The sequence below is a fragment of the Martes martes genome (genome assembly GCF_963455335.1).
Source record: "Martes martes genome assembly, chromosome: 12".
In the NCBI taxonomy this organism is placed as follows: Eukaryota; Metazoa; Chordata; class Mammalia; order Carnivora; family Mustelidae; genus Martes; species Martes martes.
This window is the reverse complement of record NC_137900.1, coordinates 65,672,308-65,684,456: the sequence shown is the minus strand read 5'-3', so window position 1 is coordinate 65,684,456 and position 12,149 is coordinate 65,672,308. Positions and strand designations below refer to the sequence as shown.

At 39.7% G+C, this 12,149-nt stretch overlaps 1 protein-coding gene across 1 annotated transcript in view; it reads right to left on the bottom strand.

Annotated features, from left to right (window-relative positions):
* The window catches only part of TMEFF1 (transmembrane protein with EGF like and two follistatin like domains 1), an 84,241-nt gene that overhangs the window by 18,449 nt on the left and 53,643 nt on the right, over window positions 1-12,149 (bottom strand). Inside the window, exons 6-7 of the mRNA XM_080819183.1 lie at window positions 9,712-9,860; window positions 7,191-7,256 (exon numbers count right to left, since the gene is read on the bottom strand). Of these exons, the coding sequence (XP_080675309.1) occupies window positions 7,191-7,256; window positions 9,712-9,860 (215 nt within the window). The remainder of the gene's footprint in view (window positions 1-7,190; window positions 7,257-9,711; window positions 9,861-12,149) is intronic.

The window sequence follows — 12,149 nt, the reverse complement described above, 5'->3', positions numbered from 1 at the left end:
CAAGCATGCAAAGAAATTAGAACTTCTGAGCACTGCTGATGAAAATGTATGATATAGTCGCTATGGAAAACAGTATGGTGGTTCCTCAAAAAATTAAAAATATAATTATCACATGATCCAGCAATTCCATTTGTGAGGATATATGCAAAAGAACTGAAAGTAGAGTCTCAAAGAGGTAGCTATATACTCATATTCACAGCAACATTCATAACAGCTAAAAGGTGGAAGCCAACCCAAGTGTCCATCAATGAATGAATGGATAAACAAGATGCAGTACATACATATGATGCAACATTATTCAACCTTAAAAAAGACATTCTGACTTTCTTTTTTAAGATTTTATTTATTTATTTATTTATTTGAAGGAGGGGAGCACAAGTAGGGGAAGCAGCAGGCAGAGCGAGAGGGAGAAGCAGGTTCCCTGCTGAGCAGAGAGCCTGACATGGGGCTCGATCCCAGGATACCGGGATGGTAACCTGAGCCGAAAGCAGACGCTTAACAACTGAGCCACCCAGGCCCCCCGGACATTCTGACTTATGCCACGATACAGATTAACCTCCAGGACATTATGTTCACTGAAATGAGCCAGTCAGAAAAAGACAGACACTGTAGGATTCCACTCGGAGGAGGTATTTAGAGTAGCCAAAATTATAGAAACAAAAAGAATGATAGTTATCATTTCATCATTTCACAAGATGAAAGAGTTTTAGGAGCTCCCTGGATGGCTCAGTCATATAAGCAAGCATCTGACTCTTGCTTTGTGCTCAGGTCGTGGTCTCAGGGTAATAGGATCGAGCTCCACATGCAGATCCACACTCAGCAGTGAGTATGCTTACAGATTCTCTCTCTCCCTCTGCCTCTGCTCCTCCCTCCATGTGCATGTATTTTCTCTCTCTCAACTGAATGAATAAATCTTTAATTAAAAAAAAAAAGATGAAAGAGCTCTAGAAATGAATGGTCGTGGTTGCACAACATCATGAATGCATTTAATACTACTGAGCTGTGCACTTCAAATGGTTAAAATGGCAAATTTTGTTATATACATTTCACCAAAATAAAAAAAACTGAAAAAAAAATGACTCTAAACATGAGCCTAATGACAGGAGGTTCAGTAGAAAAATGTAGTAAAGCTGAGTTCAAATTTAGACCTCTAGGGGCGCCTGGGTGGCTCCGTGGATTAAACCTCTGCTTTTGGCTCAGGTCATGGTCTCAGGTCCTGGAATCCAGCCCCATATCTGCTCTCTGCTCAGCAGGGAGCCTGCTTGCCCCTCTGTCTCTCTGCCTGCCTCTCTGCCTACTTGTGATCTCTCTCTCTGTCAAATAAATAAATAAAATCTTTAAAAAAAAAATTTTAGACCTCTGACTAGAGTCATCCAAAAGTATTTACTAAGCACCGATTATGTTTCAGGCAATACATATGAATATATGAAACTAGAGCTTAAGATTAAGCTCTAAATTAAGGCTAGAGAACAAAGGTTCACCAAGGTGACAGCCGAAAGTACATTAAAGTTCTGAAGGAAAGTAAGGGAAGAAAGCAAGCAAGAGGGCAGAAGAGAATTCTGGAATAGCTGTGATACAAGAAAAACAGCACCAGGGCTTAAGAGTCAGAAAAGCCTGCATTCTAGTCCTTGCTCTGCTATTCTACATGAGCCACAAATTTGCAGTTTCAGCTTCATCTGCAAAAGGAGAATAACACAGTTGTAATGAGGATCAAATAATAACACAAATATGTGAAAGCAGCTGACACACGGAAGGGCACACGAGCAATAACGACTGAATGGATGAATAGCCATGAACCACATTAACCATGACCTAGATATAGGTAGACTCACTGATGGTGAGACCTTTGACCACAGCCTGGTACCAACAATGAAAACAGAAAACAAAAGTATCAACAGTCACCACAGTAACATCAAGTGATATATCCAGTGAAAGTGGATATATATATCCAGTGATATAGCATTTCATAATCAGAGTAATCCTAGGCAGTAGATATTAGCATCCCCGCTATATAGATATGATCACTGAGGTTCAGCGAAAGCAGGCCACACAGCCTTTAAGTGTAGACCAAGTCTGATTCCATAGAGCAAGCTCCGAACCATCCCACTATTATCTCACCACACTACCCTGGGAGATGTGTAGGAAATGGACAAAAGCAGAACGTCCAAGCACCTGCTCTCTGGGCCACGTAAATTAGATTAACTTCAAAAAGGAAAAGGAAAATGGCTTTAAGACATCAGGAAGCACAGTTTCAGAAACCACAGCAGCGATATAGTCTCACACAGCAAGAACTGGACACAGAATGGTCTTCTCCAAACAATGCCCTCAGGCAAGTGGTGACAGGCTCCGTGAACAGCTGCAAGTGCTCGTATCTGAACAACGTCTGTGTGTGTGACATATAAAGAGAACACTCGGTCACCCAGTGGTTCCTTCCACCCACAGAGGCATTCAGAAACAAACCTACCACCAGCGGCAGTGTTTTCAAATACAAAGGAGAGTATGGTTCTAAGCAATGATGTTATAAGAAAACCCAGCACCAGATGGCCTATCTGCAAAGGCATGTCCCACTGGAGGGCCGTCCTGGTCCATCAATGCACAACCCAAATAAAGCATAAGGAGTTGCTATTAACAACCAAGACACGCACCTGCTAGGTCATTTGTTGAGGCCAAAACAACCACATCAACACTGTACCAGGAACTCTCGGGCTCACTTCTACAGATCCCTACAGTTAAAACATTTAATATGTTCTTTCTTGTTTCCCCTATACTACCCTGCACCCCAAGCCTCGTCACAAAGATATCCCTCCATACATCGTTCCCTAACCCCAGTCTCCTCAGACCCCATCAAAGGTATAAAGGTAGGTATAAAAGCCTACCTACCCTCTAAAACCTCCCAACTCATTCCTAAATCCCCCTATTTTCCATACAAACCCTAACTTCTCCTTTCCTAGCCTTTCCACACAGCCCAGTGAAACACATTTTCTGATGTGAATAAACTCATCTGCCTCCTCAACCATCCCCTTAGGAAGTACTCCTGTCGTTTCCCTGATAGACCAAGATCCCATTACTTCCTACATCCCTTTTCCTTCTACTTTCCCCGTCACCTCCAGATCATATTCCACTCTCCTCTCCCAATGACCTTCATCTCTTAGGGGTCTGCACCATCCACCCAGGTGGCCTTCTAAAAGTCCTCCCCATGACTCTCTACCACGCTCCGCAGCACACACTCTCAGATTTCCCGCAAGATTTCAGCAACTGGCTCAGTCTTACCATTCAACAAGGGTACTTTATCAAGACCATTTTTAAAAGGGCACATCAAAAGAGCTATATTAAAATGTGCAAATGGGAGTCACCAAGAAATGGGAAAAATAATACCAATACCTCAGTATCTCTGGTGTCCCTGGTCAGCAGGAGGACAGAGACTACTGAGAAGATGAGGCCAAAGATGGGATGAGGGCTGGGGTGAAGTGAACCTCAGGAATGAGGCAAGAGAGTCTTGGAAGTAAAAAAGGTGTTCCGGTTAGATGTTAGGCTACAGGAAAATATCCGTTGGATGAAAGTGGTCATGTCGAAATGTCACATGCAATAAAGGAACTTCCTGGGCAGATGGGAATGTTAGAGACTCCAATAAAATTCATGGGGTGTATTCATTTTTCAAAACTGATACCTTAACATTCATGTAGCTCCCTGAATGGAAATTAGACCTTAAAAAAAAAAAAAACCCTGTAAAATAAGAATAAAAATAATCAAGTGGGTAGTGGTATATAAACAAAATAAGAATGACAGAATGCTGGAAACTGCTGAAGGTAGGTATGGGGTAACTCAGGGTTCATTATACTATTCTGCTCATATATGTGTGAAATTTTCTATAGTCAAGTTTTTAAAATGTCACATACCCATCTCCCACATCCCTCATGTTCAACCATCATACCCTGCACAGCTTCAACATCTATAACACAGCTTCCAACACTGCAATTTCAGTATTTACCAGAGATTTCCCAATAGCCCAAAAAAGCACCAATTCAGCCACCATGCTGGAGAGTCAAATGTTCCATTTCATGAGCTCTATTCTCCAAGAGCTCAACTTTAAAAAATCTTCCGCACTAAGCACTATCTTCCAATTTGTCCAGCTTCGTGCTGGTGCTGTGTTGCTGCTTTTCACTTTGCAGCCTCCGTCCCTAGATGCCTGCCTGCCTACCTAGTCTTGGTTGTGTACTGGGGACACAAAAATGTACTAAAGGCCTCCTACAAATGCTTGTGAGGACAAAAAATAGAAGCAAATGGGGAGGAGGGGGGGCGGATACAAAATAGTTACCTTTTGACCTCTATTACCTACTACTACAACATTTCTCAACTCTTTCACAATTTGGATTTCATATTTATAACTCTAGAGAAACTCCTTCTTCCGAGATAACCAATGATTCCCTTGTCTTCAGATTCAATGCTTGTCCTCTGATACCTTTATGTGACCTCTCCATTTTGGCTTCTGTGCCACTGCAGCCTTCTAGGTTTTCTCTGGAACCTGTTTCTGCTTCATCCTAAGCCTCCTCTCCTTTGTAGTAATGCACCATCTAACAGAATTTTCTGCAACTCTTGATATGTTCTATGTCTGTATTTTCCAATACAGTAGCCACTGGCCACATGTGGCCATTTAAATTTAAATTAATTGAAATGAAATTAAAGGTTTGGTTTCTCAGTCATCCTAGCCCTATCTCAAGAGTGCAAGAGTCTAAACAATGAAGCTCTATTATCTCTTACTCATCCTCAGGACTTCACTTATCTATCACCTCAATCTCCGAAGATTGCAAATTTATGCTAAATGAAGCCATGTGGAGAGTTCCACAAGCAACTCAAACTCCAAAATTACTCACCTCCACCATCAACTTCTCCCTTACCTTACCTCAAACACATTTCCCCTCCCAACATCCTTAGTTTTATAAATAGAATCCATCATCCAAGCCATCTGAACTCTCTATCCCTCTAATCTAAGCCAAAGTCTATTCCCTTTGAATCTACCTAACAGATCTCCCGCCTCCAGTCCAATATATACAATAACAAGCACCATGTACCTGCCAGGAACCATTCATTCAACTGGTTAACTTTGCAGCCTTATCTTTTTCAAAGCTATTAGTGCTTCTCCACTGCCTACAAATAAAGTTTAAATTTCCTAGGACAACATAGCTTTTAAGACACCTCTTCCATTAGTTCTTCAAATCCTCACTATTTTCCACCAAATAGTAATCTCCTTTTCTGAATTCCCATTGCACTTTTAACCACATTTATAACAATAACAAATTTTTACTTTGTTAGAGGGTTATATTCATTTCTTACTATACCAAAGGCTCCTTGAAGATGGATGTCATGTATTTGAAATCTTTCTACCCACTAACAGGGTCTGATGAAACGACGACTATAAAGTAGGCACATAATAAATTAGATCTACTGATTATGATAACTTCATTTGAGTTATAGATCAATTCTTATGTATAAAGAATTTTCAGTATCTCAAAAGTGGCCTAGGCACTAAATTATCACTCTAGTTTTATCAAAGGCAGACAAGTATTTAGGGCATACGCAATTCCCCAAATTACCTTAAATATGAGTTTCTACCTACTGAAAAATAGCCTTCATATTCTGGTCATGTACTAACAGTATAGAGAATAAAACTAGAGCTGATGTATTATGTCTCCTATGGGAATACAGGAGATTTTCTATTTTAAAAATAGCACTTGTATCAACATAGGAAACTGATACTTCAGGAGCTCATGGGATATAAATGATTCAGGTGTGATAGGATTCCAGTGAAGAAAATAACAAATTCTTCAATTATAATAAGTTATTATTTATTAAGCACTTAAGAGTATGTCCAATACTGTTCTAAGCGCTTGACATGTATTATTTAATTTTTTAAAGATTAATTATTTATTTGAGAGAGAGAGAGAGAGAGAGGGAATAAGCATGCAAGGAGGGGCAGGGGCAGAGGGAGAGTGAGAGAATCTTCAAGCAGACTCACCACTGAGCACGGGGCCCAACTTGGTGCTTGATCTCACCACCCATAAGATTATGATCTGAGGCTAAACCAAGAGTCAGACATTTAATTGACTGAGCTCCTAGGAGCCCCTATATTATTTAATTTTTATAAAACTATGAGATAGGTACTATTATTATTCTCATTTTATATATTTTTTAGAAATCAGGCATAAAAGGTAGATCACACATCTAAAAACAATTCTCCATTAGTATAACCTAACATGGGTAGAAGATGCATGTGTGAAAGAGCAATTATATTTAAGTCTCAAACTAGGAGTCCCATGATCTAGACCTGCTTCAGTTCACTAGAGAGAGCCTCATAGAGCCTCAATGTTCCCCTTGGTCCTTAGGCCTCAGAGTAGTTTAAGAATCATATTAAACCAAAGAGCACTAGAGTTAATGTCAATATACCTGGAATCCAATCCCTGTTGCTCTGACTTTTACTACATATAAGACTCTGTACCAATAAATCCTACAGTTTCTTTGAGTTTCATCCATTCTTTTGACAATTATAGAGCACCTCAGTATGTGCCAAACATTCTGCCAAGAGTTAGGAATACAAAAGTGAACATGACAGATGCAGGCACAGTCTCCCATCCTCACAAAACTCAGGGCCTAAAGGGGGATACAGATGACTAAAAAAGACAATTATAATTAAAGTAGGTTAAGTGTTTGCATAGGAGAGTATATAGAGACGCACCTAATCTAGACTCAGGGTCAAGGATTACTTCCCAAAGGGAAATGACTAAGGGAAAAGCTAAGACTGAAAGGATGAATATTAGTTAGAGAAAAGTTCCAGGCAGAGGGAATAAGGATCAAAGACCTGTGCACAGAGCGCAAGCATTAACAGTATATTCTAAAGAAGTAAAGAGGATTTAAAAAGCAAAGATGAGGGATCTTCCAGTGTAATTTCTTACAACTACACGTGAATCTGCAATATCTCAATAAAAATTTTTAATTAAAGAAAGCATATATGAGAGGACTCTGTAAATTGAGAATAAGCAGCTTAGCTTTTTAATATTATTAATAATATATTCCATAATGTATTGCTACAGAGAGCAAAGCTGCAATGATCATTATAATGGAAATAGAACTACGAAGGACAGCTAGTGACTGTATTTCAATAGTTGGCCAAAATCTGGAAAATCACAATTCAGTACCTTTCACATCTGGTCGATATGGTAGTCCATCATCTTTTTTTCCCAACAAACTAGTGTCATCTGTGTCTATAAAAGAAAAGTTTTCATATTAAGACATACAAGATGTTTAAGTCATACCATGAAGCTCCCAAATATTCCAAATGCGCCAGTCCTTCCCAACTCTGTCCATTTATCTTGCTCACATTTCCCAGCATTCTCTTCATCTATTGTGCCATTTCTATCTCAGGCCTCAAGGCACCCCAAATATATACAAGTTCTGCAAGATGAACAACCTAACTTCATTTAGATTTCAGCTCAAATGTCATCTCCTTAAAAAGTCTTCCCTGTGCAAGCTAAAATAACACAGACCCTAAAGGCAAAGGATTAGCCCTCTCTCCAACGGACAATGATCTCAAGATTTACCTCTCCTACCACTGTTTCTCTGGACACATATCAGATTAAATAAAGGTGGAATCTCAGCTTTGTTATCAGACAAAACTTAGATAGAAATGACCCCAGACTGGTGAACTGTATTTGGACTGGGAACACTGTAAATGAACCAAAAATGCATGTTGGGGGCACCTGGGTGGCTCAGTGGGTTAAAGCCTCTGCCTTCAGCTTGGGTCGTGATCCCAGGGTTCCGGGATCAAGCCCTGCACAGGATTCTCTGCTCAGCAGGAGTCTGCTTCCCTTCCTCTCTCTCTCTCTCTGCCTGCTTCTCTGCCTACTTGTATTCTCTGTCAAATAAATAAAATCTTAAAAAAAAAAAAAAAAAAGATGTCAAAAATGCATGTTGGAAGCACAAGCTTCAGCGTCCCACTACATAGTGAGAAAGGAAAGGGAAGGTGTAATTAGGTATGAATGGAAGTATTACCAAAAGGACCAAGATAAAAGTTAAGGACCAGGGGTGCCTGGGTGGCTCAGTGGGTTAAGCCTCTGCCTTCCACTCAGGTCATGATCTCAGGGTCCTGGGATCGAGTCCCACATTGAGCTCTCTGCTCAGCGGGGGGCCTGCTTCCCTCTCTGCCTACCTCTCTACCTACTTGTGATCTCTGTCTGTCAAATAAGTAAATAAAATCTTTTTTTAAAAAAAGTTAAGGACCAACTACTCCAAAGGATTCTAAATAGGCATCAATTTCAATTAGTAAAATTTTCAAGGTTGACCTACTTGAAGTTTGAAATTGCAGGTAGAACCATTCAATCATGAACCAGTTCTTCATAAAAGGTATTATTTCTCTAAGCTACTGTTTCAACTTGGGCTCTAAATGCCACTCTACGAAAGAAAAACAAACTATGCACTTCTTTAAGATCAAGGCTAAGTGGAGTGTCTACCTACAAGGGGTCTCTATCAGCAAATGGTTTGTTCTCCCACCCATATCTGATCTGTGCCTGGAAATCCTCTCATGAGCTTCTTGACCATTCTCTGGTAGCTTAAAGCAGAGATACTGCAATTCCTTGTGTTGTATTTCACAAATAATTTCTTACCAGTATAAAGTACCAAACTCTGGCTTACAACATTTCCCCTTAGCTTAGATAAAAACATAACCCTTTAATAAGTCCAAAAAGGTAGGAGCGTTGGGCCTTGTAAGCAGGAAAGACCCGCAAGTCCATGACAATGTGTCGGCTCTTGTATGTTGTAAGTTACTAGGAAATAACACATTATCCCAGCCCATATGTGTGTTACTAAGGAACTTGAGAAGTTCTGCCTTTAGTGACTGGATATTTCTAGTTGAAATAGAAAACAAAAACAAATTCTTAGCTGGTATCGTGGCTCTAAACTATGACAAAAAGCAAGAAAAGAATTTTCTTGGTAAGAAAGAATTTTTTTTTTTTTAAAGATTTTATTTATCAGATAGAGATCACAAGTAGGCAGAGAGGCAGGCAGAGAGAGAGGAAGGGAAGCAGGCTCCCTGCTGAGCAGAGAGCCCGATGCGGGGCTCGATCCCAGGACCCTGAGATCATGACCTGAGCCGAAGGCAGAGGCTTTAACCCACTGAGCCACCCAGGCGCCCCGGTAAGAAAGAATTTTAAACTGAAAGTAATAATTTTTCCTTACATTCTATAACCTCACACCAAAATCTCTAACAATACAAAATACGTAAGGGCAAAAACTACAGAGAGAATGTGAAAACAAAGTGACCTTTTATGCTCTAGGAAAAAAAATATGAATATATGGTAATGCTTGTAATTTTACTATAATTAAAATAAGTTGACTATTAAACAGCTATAATCATTACTATAAATTTGAGACAACCTTTAAGAACTATAAATGTATCTACAAGTCTATGTTAGGAAGGGCTTACTAACTAACTACATGATCAACAGAAAAGCATCATCTGAGTCTTGAGAAGATGAAAATAAATGAAAAAAAAATCTAAATTAGTAACAACAAAGAAATTCTAAAATACAAAGTAATAGAAGAAACAAATAGAACATCAAAGACTTCTCATTTTATAAATATGGAACACTACCTAAATGACAAATAAGATTTCAGACATAGAATATTAAAGACAGGTCTCTGGATGAGTAGAATGGATTTTACCTGTGCAATGACCAAGATGCCTTATATCAATTTGTTCTTGCTTTATACAAGATGCTTCTCGAACAAAACAAGGATTATTGTAGGAACTCCCATCAGAAGCACACACAGGATTAAAACTGTAGCCACTGCAATCTATATTACATACACACCTGTTGGAAAAGACAAAAATTACTTATATTTACAACAGAAGTATTTCACAGTGCTGTATTTCTCACTTTCTTCTTTTCTGCTTGCTGTTAACAGATTTCAATATATCGTTTTAAGTCACTGATAAAAAAAATTAAGCGAAGTGAACGTTCAGCTAACAATTTCCTTCAGGTGAGAATTTAGAGATAATTTCACCTGGATATTATTAATCCGGTGGTTTCCCCAGAATTTTCATATCTAGATACAATAATCAAAGGATGTCAAATGTCCACGATGTTAATTAAAAAGCAACATGCTGTAGTGGAAAGGACACAGAACGATGTCAAAAGTCATGAATCTAAATCCCAGCCCAACTAATTACTAGATTTGGGTCCAGATTCTTCCCCTTAAGTCTTAGTTTGTTCTGTGAAATAGAGGTTACAATAATATACCAACCTCACCAAATAACTAGAAAGACTAAAAAACATAATTTGATATAAAACATGTAAAATGAAAGCCCTCCAAAGTGTTTCTGCCTGCACATCTACCTATATCGCTGAGTGTCCCCTCAACACTGACACTGCACAAGAGGTCCCAGGCATGATCACTCCTCCCAAGAACAAAAAATCTAAATGAGAGTATAAAAATAAGAAAAAAAACCAGGGGCACCTGGGTGGCTCAGCCAGTTAAGGCTCTGCCTTCAGCTCAGGTCATGATCTCAGGGTCCTGGGATCGAGTCCCACATCGGGCTCCCTACTCAGCAGGTAGCCTGTTTCTCCCTCTGCCTCTCCCTGCTGCACGCCCTCCCCCCTGGCTTGTACTTTCTCTCTCTCTCTCTCTCTCTCTCTGACAAATAAATGAATAAAATCTTTTAAAAGATAAATAAATAAAAATAAAATTTAAAAAATTGAGACTCTCCTGCTTCCAGCAACACTGTAGACTCAGAAGCTATGCTAAGCTTCCCACTGAAAACAACAAAAATTACAGGAAAAGTATTTTAAAATGTCTCTCAAATGCATTCATAAGTTGATAAGAAATAAAGGAATATTCAGAATAAAAGTTAAATGAAGACAGGAACACAGAAAAGTCAATTGAGCTGGCTAAAGCTGATTTTCACCTTGAAAAGTGTTTACCAAATTGGGTAAATTCAATTATCAACTTTTGCAGCCTTGCAGGCCTCTGGGAACAGAAGACAAACAATGCTGACCTACCTAAGATGGGGAGTTTGAAGACCCTGGGAAAGGTGGAACCTCAAAAAAGCTACAACTCTCAACATGAGGGTAAACTAGAAATGAGTTTCCATATTCCACAGGGACTATTTAAAGTGGGAAAGAAAATGTCTTGAGCCATGGCACTGAAGAGAGGGAAGAAAGACATCTCCTCTGAGAACTGAAAGCCACAAGCCAGCCCTCACATGGGTAATTACAATTTAAAATACTACTTGGGTGTTCCGAAAAACCTCAAGCCCAGAGTTTATTTTAAGAGCCAAGGACTGGAAGGGCCCCTAGGCAGCTGACAGAAGCAAATGCAATCTCCTTTGGAGAAACCAACTTTATTATCCTCAACCTCAAACATTTTCCAAGATACACTTGTGAGAAAAAATAAGCAGATCACACTCACTCAGTCATATATCTATAACAAATAAGGAAACAAAACACCATGAGTAGAACAAAATGATTTGAAAATGAACCAAGCAGGGGTACCCGGCTGGGTCAGCCAGTGAAGCATGTGACTCTCAAGGGTAGAAGTAACTTTAAAAAAAAAAAAAAAAGGAAGGAAGGAAGGAAGAAAATGAACCAAACAGAATTTCTAATAGGTAAGAATGTATTATTAGAAATAAAAAACTTGGGGCACCTGGGTGGCTCAGTCGGTTGAGCAACTGATTCTTCATTTAGGCTCAGGTCATAATCTCTGGGTTGTCAGACTGAGCCCTGCATTGGGCTTTGCACTGGGTGGGAAGCCTGCTTGGGATTTCCTCTCCTCCTCACACTCTGCCCCTCCCCCTCCATGGCATGTATACTCTCTCTCTTTCTCTCAAAAAGTAAAAAATAAAAGGAAATTTAAAAATGCAATAGACAGACTTAACAGCAAATTAGAGAAACAAAAGGTGAGTTAGGGAACTGGAAGACTAGTCAAAGGAAATTACTCAAACCACAGCAGAGAGTAAAGAGGTGGTACACAGGGGCGCCTGGGTGGCTCAGTGGGTTAAAGCCTCTGCCTTCGGCTCAGGTCATGATCCCAGGGTCCTGGGATCGAGCCCCGCATTGGGCTCTCTGCTTGGCAGGAAGACTGCTTTCCTCTCTCTCTCTCTG